The following is a 19,241-nucleotide window of genomic DNA, read 5'->3' on the forward strand; positions in this document are numbered from 1 at the left end:
GTCTTTGCAAGCATCCGTTCCCTTCTGCTTCTCCATGTTGTGATGACGCATGATGGAGCTGAGCAGATGCTGGCGTCAGGTTTCTTGGATTTCCTAGCCTCCAGAACCATGAACCAATGAAACCTCTTTTATAAATAAATTACTTAGTCTCAGGTATTCTGCTCTAATAACGCTAAATGGACTAAGACAATATCCAAGTGAGTAATAATAAAAACCTGAGGCTGGGCGCAGTGGCTCACACCTGTAATCCCAGCACTTTGCTGGGGGCTAAGGCAGGTGGATCTCCTAAGGTCAGAAGTTCTAGACCAGCCTGGTCAACATGGTGAAACGCCATCTCTACAAAAAACATAAAAATTAACAGGGTGTGGTGGCGGACGCCTGTAGTCCCAGTTACTGGGGAGGCTGAGGCAAGAGAATTGCTTGAACTTGGGAGACGGAGGTTGCAGTGAGCCAAGGTGGAGCCATTGCACCCCAGTCTGGGCAACAAGAGTAAAAATTCATTAAAAAACAAAACAAAACAAAACTGAAATGACAAGTATTTTGCAGAATATATTTTTTAAAGTGGAAATGCTTAACCAATAATTTTAATACATGTTGCCAAATGTGTTTCTCAAAAGGATGTATTACTTTTAGTGCCCACAACAACAAATAAGACTGCCTGTCCATGTATTCACATCCTCTCCAACAACAGAGATATTTCTGATTCACCTAAGCACAATAACCATTAAATTTCAGAGTTCAATCTTCCAAATCATTCATGATAAAAATTATCCACTTAATCAAGCATCCACCAGAAAAGATATTAGTAATAACTACAGTGAAAGAAAAGCAAACAATGGATGAAAATGAAAGCAAATTCATCAATAACCATGACGTAGTAAATGTGCTTATACTCTGAAAATAAATGTGGTCATTTTAAAAACACCTAATTCATCATTTCCTTCTTGAAAGAGATTCTTCACAAAGTTTCCTATTCTTGGTTCTTTTTCTCCTTCACTGGCTATCTTTTACAGTCTCTTTTACTTATTCTTCTTTATCTCCCTAAAATCAAAATTTTAGTGTGTCTTGAGGCCCTCAGACTAAGATAACATGATTAATCATGGACATACTACCAAAAGGCCCTATCTGAGAATATGGAAACAGACTCTGATGGAGAGTCCACCAAGCTGACTTGGAAGAAAGAAAATGGAAAGTTATTCAGTACAAGTAAGTTACCATTTCTTCAAGGTTCAGCCTAAGGGCAACTGCAATCAGCATGGTTTAGGAGCAGTGCCAGAGCTATCCCTGAAAAAATGAAGTAGCAGATTCAAAGCATCTTACTGAAAGACAAAAGATCTAAACTGAGACTGGAACTGCTGTCTAAGAAACATAGTTTGAAGTTAAAACCTAGTCAAGAAAATTTATTAAAACAGTCACTTATTTGAGAAAAATAACCAAATCCAGAATCTGTGGAAGTTTATAATGTCCAGGGTACAGTCCAAAATTACCCAGCATATGAACAGGAAAGAAAACAGAACATTTTTTCTTCTCCATAAGCAAAAATGGCTATTATCACTATCCTTGATGGTGTTCAAAAAAATTCCTCTCAAAGAATGAAAATATTATCAGAGAAATAAACTATCGCAGCAGAGAAACAGAAACAATAAAGAAGTTTTAATTGATTCAGCCACAGAACATTAATCACTGTTCTCACTCATAGGCGGGTGTTGAACAATGAGAACACATGGACACAGGGAGGGGAGCACTACACACTGAGGTCAGTTGGGGGGAAATAGGGGAGGGATGGTAGGAGGTGGGGAGCTGGGGAGAGACAGCAAGGGGAGAAATGCCAGATGTAGGTGATGGGGAGGAAGGCAGCAAATCACACTGCCACGTGTGTACCTATGCAACAATTTTGCATGTTCTTCACATGTACCCCAAAACCTAAAATGTAATAAAATAAATGGGGGAAAAAAAAAGAAAGATTACAGGATATTCACATAATCTCACAGTATCATTTCACAGATTACTTAGTAACTGTAAACAGAAGATACCTTTACAATGGGGAAATCTGGCATATGGCACTTAAGTGCTGGAACTCAGCAATGATAGTAAAGGAACAAACATGGGTATATGTAATAGAATAGTGGATATTGTAACAATAGTGATACAATGCATTATTATTATATTGTAGTATTACAATTTTCTATAGGTTTGAAATATTTTTTAAAAAGTTGGAAGGAAAAGTATACGTACAGTATTATTAAAGATTATGAAACACAAAAGAAAAAGAAAGCTAAAAGAAAGATTATTATACATCAGGGAGGGAAGAATTAAAGTAGCTATCTTGGGATCTATTCACTTCCTTAACCAGGAGGAAACTCTAGGAAAGGGAGGTGATCCAGTTTAGTTTTCCTGTTAATATGCTGATAAGTGGTCCCTCTGGTAGATGAGATAATGAGTTTTTGTTAGGAGGAAGGTCCTTATCTGAAGAATGCTCTTAGTAGGCTGTCCCTTGCTAATAATGCTTACAATAAACAAATCCAAAATCTATGGGTTTATGAAACCTGGCACAATGGAGAATATCATGCAAGCTACATAACCTTGGGATATTAAATGGAGAAGTTTCAAAATGTAAATGTCCCTGATATGAGGTAATAACCAGACTTCCTCATTTGGAGACTCTGGGCTGGAAAGTACATGTCTGATGGGCAAAGGAAGGACCTGTGGAATTACATAAGAGTCCCAGATTGCTCTCCTTACTTCACCTGTTCCATTTGACTACTTGCATTCTTACAGTTATTAGTAAAGCTGATTCTAGGTAAGATATCTAACACATTGAATCTGATTTGATAACATGATTATTTGTACTGGCTCACAAATAAAACTGTCAGAAATAATTATAGTGTAAGATTAAAGATACTTTTAATACAACTACTTTCATAGAATAAATGAACAAAATGTTACATTGACATAGCTAATTAACACGGTACAGTGTACTCACAGGCTATAATAAAGTATCTTTTACCCTATGGAGAAACTTGTTTTAGCATTCATAGGAAGAAAACTTACCAAAATCACAGTATGTGAAACTACAGGAAAAAAGCTTAATAACTTTCAAAAAAGCATATAAAACCAGACATCACAAAATTCTAAACAGTATATGAATATATATGATGATAAACCTCTAATCTAAGGGGTGTATGCAGCCTAGAATACTTCCGAACATGTCTTCTGATCATTTTGTTTCTGGCTTCAGCTGTGCAGAAGCCTGAAACAAAGTGGTCCTAACTGCTGATTATAAATTCAAAGGATTATTTTTCTTTAAGACTCTCTATCATCCAGTCTGTAGTGGCGTGGCGTGATTTTGGCTCACTGCAACCTCTGCTGCCTGGGTTCAAGCAATTCTCCTGCCTCAGCCTCCCGAGTAGCTGGGATTACAGGCACCTGCCACCATGCCCGACTAATATTTGTGTTTTTAGTAGAGATGGGGTTTCACCATCTTGACCAGTCTGGTCTTGAACTTCTGACCTCGTGATCCACCCACCTCAGCCTCCCAAAGTTCTGGGATTACAGGCTTAAGCCAGTTTGCCTGGCCGGATGGTTTTAATAATAGATTTCAGAATGTAAAACTAGGGGAAGAATAAAACAAAAGGAGAAAGAATTTTAAACTAGAGAAGTAAGAGGTAGCAGGCAGAACAAGGTCTCAAGGAAGAATACAAAAATTCTCATTTTAAAGAATATTTAACATAGGAAGAAGTAACAACCTTAGAGAGGAAGAGATTAAAAAAGAATACAGATAGGCTGGGCGTGGTGGTTCACACCAGTATTCCCAGCACTTTGGGAGGCTGAGGTGAGTGGATCACCTGAGGTCAGGTGTTTGAGACCAGCCTGGGCAACATGGCAAAACCACATCTCTACTAAAAACACGAAAGTGCTGGGTGTGGTGGCAGCTGTCTGTAGTCCCAACTACTCAGGAGGCTGTGGCAGAATTGTTTTAATCTAGGAAGCACAAGTTGCAGTGAGCAAGACTTCACAGTGACTGAACTCCAGAGGCAAAACTCCATCAAAAAAAAAAAAAAAAAAAAAAAAAAGAATTCAGATATAGGTTACTGTAATATATTTAGCTGTGAAAAATTAAAGGATCTGAAAATATGTTGCACATCTTTGGGCCCCTCTTTTCCCTAGATGGCAAATTTCATGTTTATTAAATTATCTCCTCCAATATCTAGGAAAGTGAGTCTGGATATATCATAGGATGTTCACAACTTACTGAAGCAGTAAACTAAAGTGGATAACATAATTAGCTTTATAGTCAGTTATAAGCTGCTTTATTTCTCTAAGCTTGGGTTTCATATTTTGTAAGATAGGAATAAAAATGATATCTACCTAGTGAGACAGTAAATATAAAACACATACTGCCAGGCACATAGTAAATGCTCAGTAAAAGCTAGTTATTACTATTATTATCGAGTAAGAGATTTGTTGCACATTTTGAGTAATTTCAATATATGCTTGCATTTTACCATTTCCTTCTCCAGCTGTAACTTACTGATCTGTAAATGTTGATAAGTTAATTTAACTTTAACTTTCAAAGAAAAAGAAACTGTTTTAGAAGCCAGTATTTATACTAATATCAAAGTTAAAAGTATGGACACTATTAAAAAGGCAGCAAAGACTTGGGTTTCATACACCATAGTCTATAAAATTAGAACCTATGATTTTATAGTATCATAAAGATCAGGCCAATTTTTTTTCTTGGTTGGCCAGAAAAAAACAAACTCCCGTTTCTAAAAATACTCAGGTTTTCTTCACAAAGAAGTCATCCTGCAACAAAACACCCTATCATTATAGAAAGCAAGAATAGGACAGTATGTCATCAATAAGACTATAAAAATGCAGTGGTATCTGAGCCAAGGAAAAAATTTCTCTGGGAAAATAAATAAGTAGTGGTTTTATTCTCCAAATTTGAGACTGAGAGTTTGTTTTGTCATGATTTCTTTGATACTCCCAATTAGGTAATAACCACTTCCTAAGAAAATTACAAACGACTTTTTAGTTAAGAAAAATGCTGTTATGTATTTACTTCATTTAGAAAAGACGACAAAATTTGTAAAAGAACCATAAATGAGGAATGAAATTTGACACCTAAAGAAAGCAAATATATAGCCTTTCTAGTACTCTTTTTATTCTAGTACTCTTTCTATATTTAAATTTATTCCAGTTTTTAAAAGGCATTACAAAAGAAGTTGAAGTCAGAGCAGCCAACCCAGCATACCCTAACTCCTACCACAAACTCAAGACATATACATACTATGAATTTTATGAATTCCAGAAATACATAGGCTATGAATTTGGCTTTCTATAGTGCAACAATTCCATAGTGAGCTTATATGATCACAGGGAAAAACAGAACACAAATCCAACCAAACCAAACCAAACCATGGCAGTGATGTAGTAATCTTGTAAACCTACAAACTTTCTCACTGAATCTCAAAGATCTCCCTTTGCTGATGAGATTCAAAAACAGAAACAGAAAACAGGCTTTACATTTAGATAAAAAATGACAACTTTTCTAATTAATCAAATTCATTATCAAAATTTACAAAAGAGAAGTATTCTATAGATTGCGTATCTTTTGTTTGCAAACTCTTCATACACTGCATACAAGTTTGTTATATTCAATAAACCATGGAAAGAATGTAGTGTTTGTGTGTGTGTGTGCGCGCGCGCGTGTGTGTATAAATTTGTTTATTCCAGTTTTTAAACAGTATTAGAAAAGAAGTTAAAGTCAGAGTAGCCAACTATATATTGCATGTGTTTACGTATGTATATGTATAGATATGTATGTATACACACACACACACACACACACACACACACACACACACACACTGCATTCTTTCCATGGTAAAATAAAATCAGCAATTATATAGTAGCAGAAAGCCTCCGAATAATTTAAGACTCCAAAAATGACTATTCAGAAGAAATTACAGGGAAAAATTTAGGTAGGCAATGTAATTTAGTAAGAACCTTGGTTAAGAGAAAGTGAAAGAGATAAATTGTAACTTCCTATCTTATTGCTATTCTCAAAGCAAAATCTCTAAAGATTTTATTTCTCATAGGAATATCATTTACAAAAGATACATGAAAAAGCCTAAATGAATCTACAAACTACAGAGACACAAATGATCATTAGCAGTCAAATACAAAATACTTCTTCTTCCTGAATGACTGGATAAAAAGGAGATTACAACTTTGAGAAAGAAAAGTTGTATCAGATGGATTCCATGAATTTTGTAATAGTGTTCAGGGGCGATGGATGAACACAAGAAACAAATATACTTCATATTAAAGAGTCATTTCCTAGATGTTTTTATTCAGATTAGCCGGGATTAATTTGTCCTATTAAACACTTTACTATCCCTTTAAAAAGAAGAAACGGTGAGAAGCTTTGATAACCTAACTCAATTAAAGTATTGTTAGAGAGCTTTCTTTCTCTTTTGCCTAATTCAAAACTTGGAAAGTTATACCAAAATGTAATAGGCAAACATGCATGCAAAATGACCCTACAATTAAGAAAATTGCTGGTACCAAATGTTGTTTTTAAGTTCTACAGTAAAACAGTCTCCTAGACATTTAATGTCATGTCATTTGGTAAATGAAAGTTTCCACAAAGTTAGAGCAGTGAGAAGACCTAAAAATTATGCTAGTGAAGAGTCTGACTCAAGAAAATAAAAATATGGGAACACGTTGCTCTAACACTTATTTTATTTGAAGTTACTACAGAACTGAATAAAATGCCGACACCACTACATAAAAATTTATTGAGCTGGCAACAAGGAAAGCATGATGTCAGCCACCAATATCACCATCTACATTCCCAAATAGTGCGAAGACTTTAATTCCTGAACTGCCTTCATGCTAAAGTTACAGTAAAAATAAAAACTTGAGGCATGAGGCATTACTAAACATAGATGAATTTAGTTTGGCAGAGTTTTGACTCCAATTAGCCTAGTATTTCAACAAATTCAGTCAAAAACATGGAAAAATGTAAGCTTAAACATTACAATTTTCTAAACGTGCTACATTCTTCACCAAACGGGCTGATACAAGATGTCTTAGGCAACTCTCAGGAATATTCAAATAAGCAATACCACACACAAACAAAATGCAGGATAACAGATACTCAAAAACATATGCACATACACACCCACACAAGTTCTTACCTTCATAGCATGGATTTCTTCAAGCAATCGTTGTGCCCGTCTTTGGTTTTTTAACAGTGCATCTTCAGTACCCCTGCAAAAAATACATTACGGTATGTAGCCAGGCAAAGCATTAATTTTAGGTTCATATCACAAAGGATAATCATTTCATTTCCTTTAGAAAAGCATAATAAATCTCTAAATAACAAACACTCCACTATCCTACGCTCCCCATTTCCCCCACTCCCAAAAAGCACCTTGATTTCATAACCAAACCCACATGTTAGAAACTGGCAAAAATAAGTACTGTCTTGGCATTGTATTAATGACTATTACTTTTGATAGTTTGCTTTCTCTAGTTCCTTAATAACACTTTTCCTAATCAATCAAGCAATCAATAGTAATTATATTTAATGTAATATAAATTTCATAAGCTATATTTAGAGGTTGGATATAGTTTTACCAAATGAAAATTTGCTATCTGGAATTTAAGGAAAAAATAAAGAAGGGCTATATTCTGACATATTTATGAAAGAATAGGAAATTAATCTGGAACAAAACATGTTTGAAGGCTAAACATTCATGCTTAAATTATAAGAACTATAAATAGAATACTTTTTGTTTACTAACACTAGTGATATTGAAAATACAATTATATTTTTCTAAAAAAATATGTGGAACACAATCTTCTAATAAACACTTTCACAAGGTACTGAAGATTTCAAATCACTCAGCAATTGAAGAAAAAAATCTGACATAAAATCTTCAAAACTGATTCTTAAGGTATTACTAGATTTGTTAAGCTATATCAGTATCTTAAAATAACTTCTAATAACATAAAACACATAAGCCCAAGAAAATTTCATTCTGAAAAGACCAAAAAGAGAATTTTGCAAAAGTAGCAGAAAAATTCATCCTGAATCTTAAGCAATGATAGTCCAATCCACAGAAGGGCATGCTGACACAGCACATTCTATCTCACTCACATAATCTCTACATATAAAACAAAAATGCTGTATGAGTAACATAATTACTTCTCTATATCCAACCCTTAAAATTTTAAAGTACCGAATAAAAACAACTTTTGAAATTTATTAGTCACAAGGTCATTGCTTAACATGACTAACTTTTTTGACTTCAGTCTGCCAACACTCCTGACAAGTTTTCGGATAACCAAAACTCGAATTCTCTTCACTTCTTTTCTCATCTTCACAACCTTTGAAGAATAAAGCCATAATTAGAAGAAAGATACTTACTTCAGGAACAAACACATTTTATTTTGAGTCTTAATATTATAGACTTAGTCTACCACTTTAACTACCCTTTTCGTCAACCTATATTCCTAGCTTGATAAAATCAAACGTCTTCCATAAATAGTGAAGGAATAAATCATCAGTTTAAAAATGTGTCTGAGGGCTTAAGAAAAACAAGTTATAATTTTTTAAAAAGTCAAAGTATTACCAAAGATAAGTCATTTAATGTTACACTTACATCTTGCTAGGCTTGAAATATAAAAAACTGTGAGTTCCCTGAAATCAGAGCCTATCGTATTCATCTTTGTATTCTTACCATTCAAAAAAAAGCCTCACTCATAATGGTAGAAAATTTGCTGAATGAGTGTTTTAATTAGCAAATTAGCTTTTAATTAACAATTTATTTTACTTATTTATAAAACAAACCTTTCATTATTTTTACTAATAAATTATTTCAAGTATAACTTTAAAAGAAGCTCCACAAACACAAGGGCATGTTGTGTAAGCATGTGTGCATGTAAACATAAATGTTCACACACAAACACGCATGCAGACACATACAAATATACACTTTAAATCATCCTACTAGAGATCAATGTTTAACTCTAAGAACAAAAAGCAGAGCTACAGGCCAAGAAATGGAAATTCTAGTTATAAAAAACTATACATTATAATAGCATTCAGTACAATCGCATGTAATCACTGAGTTTATGTTTCACCTATCACAGTTAGGAGGCATACATCTTAAAATTACTCCTGGAATGTCCTTCTTTCCCTTCTTCACTTTAGGAACTACATAAAATTCAGTTCCGACACAGTCCTTCGAGTGAAACCTCCAATGACTTCTTAAGTTAGAGATAACCACTGGGGTGCCACTATACTTTACAGATTCTGTTACTAAAGCACCTACCTCATTGCATTGTTACTAGCTGCTCATGTGGCTGATTTTTTCTATAGACAGTGAGCTCCTAGAAAACGGACTCTTGTAATATTTATATAGTGTTTTCAGTGTCCTGCAACAGGACCTGGCACACATTATTCCTCAAATTCTTCTTGCCAAAATAACATTATCAACATCATCCTGTTAGTGATAATATCTTCTCTTACCTTTCATGTCATTCACTCCCTGATTCATTGAAGATATTGGCAACCAACTTAAAAATTCTTTATATGCTAAGTTCTGCCATCATTCTGGGTGACTTAAATATCCACTTGAATAGCCCATCTGGTAATTATATATTCCCTTCTTTACTTATTTTCTAAAGACTTAATCTATTCTATCTCAGCCATCCACTTCCGTGGCCACGCTATCGGCCTTGTCATCATTCCTAATATTCAATTTCTAAAACTATTAATTCAAATATTCCACACTGTGATCACAACTTCTATCAGCTCGTTTGTTCAACTCTACCCACTACAACCATCTTTGACTTCATTTGGACCACCAGTCCACTAACTCCTACACTTTATGTTCTTCCGTTATGCAGTTTAGATACATGATAAACATTTGCCAATATCTTAAACTCCTATCCCTTTGGTTAGCAAATCTTAGTCTTGAATGCAAAAAACATCTGAGTTCTTCGTTATCATATGCCAATAGCAAATACTTGCAAAATTCTGTCTACTAAAAATTCATCATAATTAACCTCAAGTGGACTCCCATTCTTCCTAGCAATCCTATAATATTCTTCTGGTCAATTCACTCTACGATGCCTGTTTTAAACTTTTGCCTACTCTCCTAAATCCTCTTGTCTCCCTCCTCTCTGCTCTCTTTCGATAGCGTGGAGGAAATAATTATCAGTTGGGAACCATCATTTTTCTACTAACATGAATGCAAATTTACTTCCATGACCCATTTTCCTTTATGAATAAAGTTACAATATAAGAAATACTGCTACACATATCTAAGGTTAATCTTTTAACTGTCTTCTGGAGCCCATTCTCTTCTGCCCTCCCAGAACTTTGGATTATCCCTTTACTATAGCATTGCCATTCTTTTAGTTTTAATGCATTTGGTTCTCAGTGATTATTTTAAACATGCTTGGGTCATTTTCATTAGAGACTAAATACAAAAACATACTCATTACATAGTTAACTAGGACCACCCCATTTTTAGTTGTGTGGAGAGCTAAGCTTTTAGAAAGAGATGTTCAAAGTCAGTATCTCTATTTCTGCATGCCACACAAAGCCAGTTTGATTTTCATCCTCATCGGTCTACTAAAAGATGTCACTAAGGACACCAACGATTTCAAAAAAAAAAAGCCCCTGAATCCAAAGGAAATTTGACATTTTTGACCACTTTTTCTTTCTTCAAACATTCTTCCCTTGGTTTTCCAAGACAGAATATGGCCCTAGTTTTCTTCTTTCCTTTCTACTCACTCTATTTTGATCTTCTTTGAAAATTAATCCACCTCTACCTAGCCATAAAATGTTTAGAGTTGAAGGGGCAGTCCCAAGCCAGTGTTTCTTTTCACAGTACACTGTTTAGCTTTAAGAGCTCTTACGTGTGCATATTTAATTTGCCACCTAAACATAGAGGAATCAAAAATTTTACTTTCAGCTGAGATCACTCATTTTAGCTCCAAGCCTAGATGTGCAACTTCCCGCTTGACATTACTTTGAGTGTGCTCAAAGTCACCTCAAATTCACACCTAAACTCATGTTCTTCACCTCCAACAGGACCATTCCCTTCTTTTTTGGGAGAGGGGGTTTCATATTTCAGGGAATGGAACAATCCTTTTAGTTATAAATCTAAGGGTCATTAGCGGTAGCTCTCTTAATCCTTCACAATGAATCTCCAAGTCCTATTAATCTTAAATGCTAATTATCTTTCAAATTGTACCACTTTTTTTTTGCACTATCTTGACCTTTTTACAATCTTGGCTGAGTTACTGTTAACTGGTTTCTCTACACCTATTCCTGCCTCTCGCTAATCAGTTATCCACGATGCCATCAGGATAAAAAAAATTTTTAAATATATATCCGTTGTCACACTGTTATGTAACTCTCTTCAACAGTCCCCAACTGCTCTAAGAAGAATCACATTGGCCTTCTTTCAGTCCCCTGTTCTTACCATGCTCACTTGTACTACAAAGCCTTTACAATACCTGCCATTTCTAATGGTCAGATGTTCTTTCTTCTCATGTCAGCTTGTTAACATCTATTCATCCTGATTTTGGACCAATTGTCATTTCTGTGAAGAATCTTTTCTGGCCTCCCTGAGAGGGTCACAGATACCTTTAGTTGGTGCCTTAATACTTTACTTTTAATCTGATTCTGCTTAATATGTCTTATCCCAGTAGGTTTTAAATTCCATGAAGGTCAAGTACCTGGTTTTATTCAACACTACATCTTAACACCTAACATAGTGCATGGCACACAGTATGTGTCTTGTAAATATTAGTTAAATAAATGACCAGAAATGTAAAAATACACACTGTCAATTCATTGTTTCAAATGCAAAACAGAATTTAAAAATGCAGAGTAATCAGGTTTCTTTCCCGCTAGATAAGTTAACCTCTTCGGAATTTGTTTCAAATTTAAACTCATTTAAAAAAAATCATACTTTGCATAAATGAAAAGACACACACAAGGTTTAAGTAAAAAAAAAAAAAAAAAAAAAAAAGAACTGCTACATTGCATAAACAGAATTATAGGGCTTCATGATCCACTTTTTGAAAGTTAAGTTATTCATAAAATAAACAAATAGGAAGCTATGAACTATACATTAAAATATGTTAACCAATGTTTCTAATTGCTGAACTTTGCAGGTGCATGGTTTGGTTAACCACTGTTAAACCAAACTTTACTAATAAATTGCAGTGGGCAGAGTTGGTCCTTGGTTACACTCCAATCATAAGAAAGCCTGTTTCCAATTTTAAAATTCCAACTTAAGAAATACTACTTTTTTCATTAATGGATAAGGGAATTCTAAAAGCAAAGGGAATACCTCATATACTTAAGACTTAGGTTTCTCCAAGAACTCAGATTTTTGCAAAACTGATGACTAATATAGCCTTTATGTTAGGATTTAAAAAGTTGCCAATTCATTTGTCACCCAGTAATTATAAAGTTGGTTGACAGGCAACCCAGAAGGCAATGAACAGGCCTAACACACCAATACCCCCTTAAGTCCAAATGCACTGCTTAGTGGCAGTACACTCTGGCAAACCTCTAATCAAAACCAAGAAGAACTATCATTGTTAGAATTGTGAAAACAGTAGGATTATTGTTTGGGAGGGAAAGAGTAGAGGAATAATGTGAGCACAGAGAAAACAGAGGCTTAAAAATGTAAATAAAATATGCTGACACAGAAGAAAGAAAATGAAAAAGAAGTAGATGGGGGTCTGAAGACAGAAACTGAAGGGAAAATCTGAGGCCATCACCAAGACTGATAAAGCCAAGCTGAGGGCCTCCAAACAGCAAGAAAATGCATTTAAGACAATATATAAAATCTGAAGAAAAAAGAGTTAAGACTGACATACACAGTGAATATATATGTACTGACAGTGAAGAATCACCTAGAAATTAGGCACACAGAGGCCTTTAATATTAACCTGGCAAAATCTAAACATAGAGTATCTCTTGCATATACAGTATAAAAATACTATAAATAAAGTGGAAGTCTAATACAGCTATTTGGGAAAAGATCATGTGAGATGACTCAGAAGAGTCAACATAAACACAGGAAAGGAAACCACAGAGAGGCAAAAGCCGGCAGTGTCCAACTCAAGGAAATTCCAAAGAAAGGGTTCCCCAGCTCAGAGACTTGAGAAATCTAATCTCTTCTGGAGTAACTCAATTATGGGAAGAGATGCATCATAGCTCAACATGAATCATGCAACTAAAACCCCTTTCTGTTTTCTACATACCAAGCAGCTGATGGTCAGTAGACAGGAAAAGACTGTGTTTTACAATGTGAGTATTATTATGTATATTAGATATGTTTTTTAATAAACTAGCTTTATCATCACACAATCTCTTATACATATATTTAATATGAATTTATTTTTTAGAGAATTAGCTCTACTTCTGGGGTAAAAATTAAGCAAGTTTCTGATTTACAAAGCAGAGAGCAGACTTTGGTTCACAGAAAAAATTAAATGCTACTTGAATTCACTTTTGCCTAGCTATTTGTTAGCTGGCCAACTAGTTTGTGATAATTCACCAACTTTACTGTGTTTTTGAGTTAGTAACAAAAATCTATAGTTATTAGAAAATTGTTATTCTAAGAGCTAGTATTTTCCTAGATGAACTTGCAGTGTTAAGAAAAATCTAAGTATATCTATGTTTCTAAGAATACAGTAAGGGCCGGGGGCGGTGGCTCACACCTGTAATCCCACCCTTTGAGAGGCCGAGGTGGGCAGACTGCCTGAGGTCGGCAGTTCGAGACCAGCCTGGTGAAACCCTATCTCTACTAAAAAAATACAAAAATTAGCCAGGTGTGGTGGAAGGCACCTGTGATCCCAGTTACTTGGGAAGCTGAGGCAGGAGAACCCGGGAGGTAGAGACTGCAGTAAGCTGAGAGCATGTTACTGCACTCCAGCCTGGGCAACAGGGCGAGACTCTGCCTTAAAAGAAAAAAAAAAGAATACATTAAAACTTCTGGTTATTCATTACTTACCTATCAGATTAGTAAATACAAAAAAACTATGATAATGCATTCTGTGTATGAGGTTGTGAGCAAACAAATACACTGCTGGTAAAAATGCAAACTGGTTTACTACTTTGAAGGAAACCTTGGCTATACTTTTTAACAAATGTCCTACTTCTAGGAATCTACTCAGAAGACACATTCTCAACAATAGGAAAAGGCTACACACAAGATTATGCATTGCAGCATTTTAACAAAATGTAGCATGAGAAAGAAAATAATGTATAAATTTGTAAATAATAATAAAGCATATAGCAACGTAGTATTTTAAATCAATGCAGAAGATCTGTAGGTATTACACAGATAAACCTTGAAAAGTAACACTGGTAAATAAAATACAGTAGTTCCTGCTTACCAGCAATTTTGTTGTCAGTGGTTTCAGTTATCTGCAGTCGGACACATGGTCCAAAAATATTAAGTGAAAAATTCCAAATCTAAATAACTCATAAATTTTAAATTGTGCCCCACTCTGAGTAGCATGATGAAATCTCTCACTGTACTACTCCATCCCATACAGGATGTAAACCATAGTTTTGCCCAGTGTATTCCTGATGTAGCTGTTACCTGCCCATTACTGTACAGAAAAAAAAAATACTGAAGACAGAGTTTGGTATTATCTGAAGTTTTAAGCATACACTGGGGGTCTTGGAACATAACCCCCATAATTTGTAAAGAAATATGCAGTTTAAAAGTCTACAATGCAATACTATACACTGCGTATAGATATGTATATTACTAAAATTGTGAAAAATGTAGAAGAGAAAAACACACACCAAGAATAATAATTACCTCTGAGGTAGAAAAGAAGATGGGTAGAATTAAACATTAAGATATAGCAAAACACTGACATTTCCTAAACAATACAAAGTAGATTACGAGAACATGTTACATTATTTTCCATATGTTTGAAGTATTTTATACTTAACAAAATCCTTGGGTTTCTTTTTTGTCTCTTTTTGAGAAAAGGTCTGTCTCTACTGCCCAGGCTGGACCACAGTTAAGAGATCTTGGCTCATTACAGCCTCCAGCTGCTGGGCTCAAGCCATCTTCCCACCTTAGCCTCCCGAGTAGCTGGGACTACAGGCATGTACCACCACATTTGGCTAATTTTTCTGTATTTTTTGTAGAGATGGGGTTTTACCACGTTGCCCAGGCTGGTTTCAAACTTGTGAGCTCAAGTGATCTGCCTGCCTCGGCCTCCCAAAGTGCTGGGATTACAGAGTGAGCCACTGTGCCTGGCCAAAATTATTGTTTTATAAAGAGGACCCTAATTTTGTCACATGGATGATAACTTAATGTTGATTAGACTTTTTATTTCTGATGAGCAACAATTTTTTAAAAAATCTAGAGTGCTTACTAATTATCTACAATTTAACCATTATTGAGCATATGCTGCCACCTAGCAAAACTTCCCCGAACAGTTTAATAACTAAACACAAACTGGTTTTCTTACAAACAGCCTCTAATTTAATATTTCAGAAAAAAATTATTAAAAAGTACTATGTACCTAAACATGACATAGGAGTTTTGTAACTTCATAAGCGCAAACAAATATGGTTCTTGGCATTCTTATGTTTTACCGTATGTGGAGGAAACTCATTTTGTTCTCTTGCACTTTAGTTTCTATCTTTACTGTCTCACAAGAAATGAAAGCAATTTTTCTAATGGGCTTATTGGTAATTTGCTATCAAAGAATAAAATAATGCCAGTTTTATACATAGGCCTTTGGCCTTTCTATGAAATTAAAGTACCCCATCAGATTGCTTCATCTCCTAATTCTGATTTTTACATACCACTGCTGCCTAAAGAAAACAGATGACTTGAGAAAAATCTAGCTCTAGTTTTGCAAAATATTTACTCACTAAATACGATGGCACTATTGTTTTCAATTATGCATTTCTCCTTCTCTAGTTATAATGAAAAGGGAGGGGAAAAAAAGTCAGCATTTAGGAGATTTTCCCTCTCATTTGAACATTAGTTGACAATTATGCTATCCATGCTTTCATCTGCCCAATATATATTTACTTTATTACCTGTAGACATGGTACTGTGCTGGAGGCGAGGGAAGCTGCTATAAAAAGGAATTAAAAATTCTCTCTTCAAAGTACCAAAAATATGCAACAAACAATCAACATAAAGTAAAAAGTGATGGTTTATTTTTTAGAAAAGTAAAGATAAATTTCTACTTTAGTTCACAAGAGTAAATGTACTCTAAGAACCTGGAGTCAGGAAGTACTTACCAAATTGGTCAGCTTCTATCTTTGGAAAAAAAATTTTATAAATTATTAAGGGTAGGAAATATTGAAAGTCAGCACAACATAATGGGTGCCTCTGCAGGCAGGCTTTTATTTTCTCAGAAGACACTCTGGGAAATTAAATACACTGTAAAATGAGACTGCCATATACCTTTTGTAAAGAAAACTACAGTAGCTGCACTAGGATTCTAGTGGTGATGGAAAAGAAATGAAATGATCTGAAAGTGAATTCAAATTATTTTTAGATACATTTTCTCCTTGAAGAAGTCGTTAATTCATTTCTTCTGCCTATTTTCTGAGATGGTTTCCTCTTAATTTCTATGAGGTATTTTATATTGAGGGCACTGGGCCTTTGTCATATTTGCTGTATTTTTTTTTTTCTAGTTGGTTGTCCTTTTTCTTTCTTCGGTATGTTATTCAATTTTTATGCAGATAAATCTATAACTGTCTTTCCTTTTGTGGTTTTTCCACTATTTTAAATTATATCCTCCATCATCTCCACTTTTTTCTGTCCTTTTTATCACCTTCACATTAGAACACACTAGACTTCAGTGGTGGATGTGTGTAGTTCCTGATTTCATAAATTCATTTAATCGTATGTTATACATGATAGGCACAAAAACACAGAAGACAGAAATAGGTACATAAGTGTTTCCAAAGGAGAAAGCAATTTGGGTGCACAAAGAAAAGACACATAATCCAAATTGAGGTGAGTTAATGAAGGTTTCCTAAAGGTCAAATTTTAACTGTTTTGAAAAGAACTGAAGTTAGCTAAGTGGAAAAAGAGTCTTAAATGACTTATTCCCTGTCATTTCCATCATCAAAGTCATTACAAAATTTGATATGATGCTCCCTAGCGTTGAAATCCCAAGGACATTACTTTGATCTTTCATACATCACAGGTAACCTCATGGAAAATAGCCCACCAAATGCTTTCTGGCACAAAGCATAAACTTGATGCACATTTATGAGTAAACAGTAACTCTTTTCAGCTTCCCTCATCAGCATATCCAGTACTCCACTGGAGTTCACATCAAGTTCCCGTCAGTCAAGAGTTACCTATTCCTATATTACTCACAGGTTTTTCTGTTACTACCCCTTTCCTGCTTATATTAGTCCCTCTGCCTGGAATAACTTCTTCCCCTTTACCTAATCACTGACTGCAGTTCCTGTCTAAGATCCTTAAAGACCAAGGACAAACATCAACCACTTCATTTTTCCGCCTTTGAAAACCTTTCTGCATTACTAGTTCTTGGGGATATTCTTCACACATTGTTCTGTAACATGGGTGGGTGTTGCTTACCTCTCTTGAGTATAGTTTACTAGAAAATATGAAACATCCCTTACACTACTGTGTGTAATCTAAACAGTGACTTGCTCATACATGGGACAAAGAACTTCCTTGCTGTATGTAACTGTAAGGTCCTTACTCGATCCTTACGTTTCCAGCTTACTTTAAGACTTCGGTTGATATTACTTCATTAGATAGAGGCAGAAACCAGAAGGCGGTAAGTGGTAGAAATAGTATTTTGTTGACATTAGCACTATATGGAAGTGACGGTGGTGAGAACAAATATCTGACGAGAATGGACTGAAGAAACAAGCAGAAAAAAAGAATAGGAGACAGCAAATACAAACAGCTCTTTATTGAAGCTCTGCTGTAAATGGAAGTAAAGGAATAGGACGGTAACTGGAGGAGGAAACGAAGTACTGAGCATACAGTCTCATTGAAGATCAGCAATTTCTTAGAAGCTACAGTTCTTCATTTCTCCCCTTCATTTTTGACAGGCAATAAGGAGCTGGTAATGTGTACTGAAAGCTTATTAAGGATCAGGCACTTGCAAACACTTTACGTATCTCAGTTAATCTCACAACAGCCCTGGGACTTGTCCCAGGGTTTACGGACAAGAATATTGAACACACAGGCTAAAGGATCTTCCCAAAGTCTCATAGACATAAATTCGTGGGACCTGACAAATGTCTCTCACTTTAGTCACCCAGAGACGGAGAAGGGAAATTACCGGTTGCCAAACTCCAAGTTGAGGGAAACCGGCCTGGGCCCATCACGAAAGTTCCTCCAGACGCACCCTTTATCCCCGCCTCCGACCACGCGTCTCAGAAGAGCTGATTTTGAGTACCCTCAAAGTCAGCCCCACAGGTTCCTCAGCCTCGGCGCTTACCTCGTTATTGAGGTTCAGAGTTCCCGGCAGAGGCATGGTAAATGGAGGAATATGATCCGCCGCCGCCTGCACGTGAACTGGGCCTGTCAGATCTCGGCTGCGTTGCCACGCCTCTCAACGGGGGCCTCTCAGGCCCAAAACTCATCCGCCGTCTGCTCTAGCTGCCGCCCGGGAAAAAGAAACGTTGACGCTCGGAGGGGAAAACAGGAACTGAATTAGAGCAACTTCCGGCGCAGAGGGCGACGCGACGGAAGTGCGCGTTCCTATAGAAACCAGACGGGCTGATAGCTGGGCAACGTCAAGGTTTTCAAGGTGTGTGTGTGTGTGTGTGTGTGTGTGTGTGTGTTCGCGTGTTCACTTAGTACACTGAGCCCGCTGTGTGTGTATCTGTGTTCGCTTAGTACACCGCGCCCGCTGGGCAACGTCAAGGTTTTCAAGGTGTGTGTGTGTGTGTGTGTGTGTTCGCGTGTTCACTTAGTACACTGAGCCCGCTGTGTGTGTATCTGTGTTCGCTTAGTACACCGCGCCCGCTGGGCAACGTCAAGGTTTTCAAGATTATGCGTGTGTGTGTGTGTGTTCGCGTGTTCGCTTAGGGTTTTCAAGATTATGTGTTGTGTGTGTGTGTGTGTGTTCGCTCAGTACACTGCGCCCGCATTGTACTGGCCTTGGTTTTTCTCTCCTAATGGCGAGGGGTCGCTCGACGGCGGTGAAAG

At 36.0% G+C, this 19,241-nt stretch overlaps 1 protein-coding gene and 1 long non-coding RNA gene across 7 annotated transcripts in view; one reads left to right on the forward strand and one right to left on the reverse strand.

Annotated features, from left to right (window-relative positions):
- SRFBP1 (serum response factor binding protein 1) overlaps nt 1-18,717 on the reverse strand; it is a 62,670-nt gene extending 43,953 nt beyond the window's left edge. For 2 of the 6 annotated variants that reach the window (XM_032271038.1, XM_032270735.1), the window contains exons 1-3: nt 18,529-18,713; nt 8,315-8,403; nt 7,209-7,281 (exon numbers count right to left, since the gene is read on the reverse strand). In XM_032271038.1, the coding sequence (XP_032126929.1) occupies nt 7,209-7,281; nt 8,315-8,403; nt 18,529-18,564 (198 nt within the window). In that variant the 5' untranslated portion in view covers nt 18,565-18,713. Of the gene's footprint in view, nt 1-7,208; nt 7,282-8,314; nt 8,404-17,778; nt 17,940-18,528 lie in introns of all 6 variants that reach the window. The other 4 variants (XM_032270966.1, XM_032270890.1, XM_032271106.1 and 1 more) reach the window with 4 other exon arrangements.
- LOC116544648 lies at nt 1,601-2,046 on the forward strand. The gene is made up of 3 exons (XR_004265994.1): nt 1,601-1,685; nt 1,781-1,785; nt 1,960-2,046. It is a non-coding gene; the product is annotated as an uncharacterized LOC116544648 (long non-coding RNA).
- Nucleotides 18,718-19,241: the final 524 nt, after the last annotated feature.

This window comes from Sapajus apella, unplaced genomic scaffold (genome assembly GCF_009761245.1).
Source record: "Sapajus apella isolate SASKATOON/1434 unplaced genomic scaffold, GSC_monkey_1.0 scaffold1, whole genome shotgun sequence".
NCBI lineage: Eukaryota > Metazoa > Chordata > Mammalia > Primates > Cebidae > Sapajus > Sapajus apella.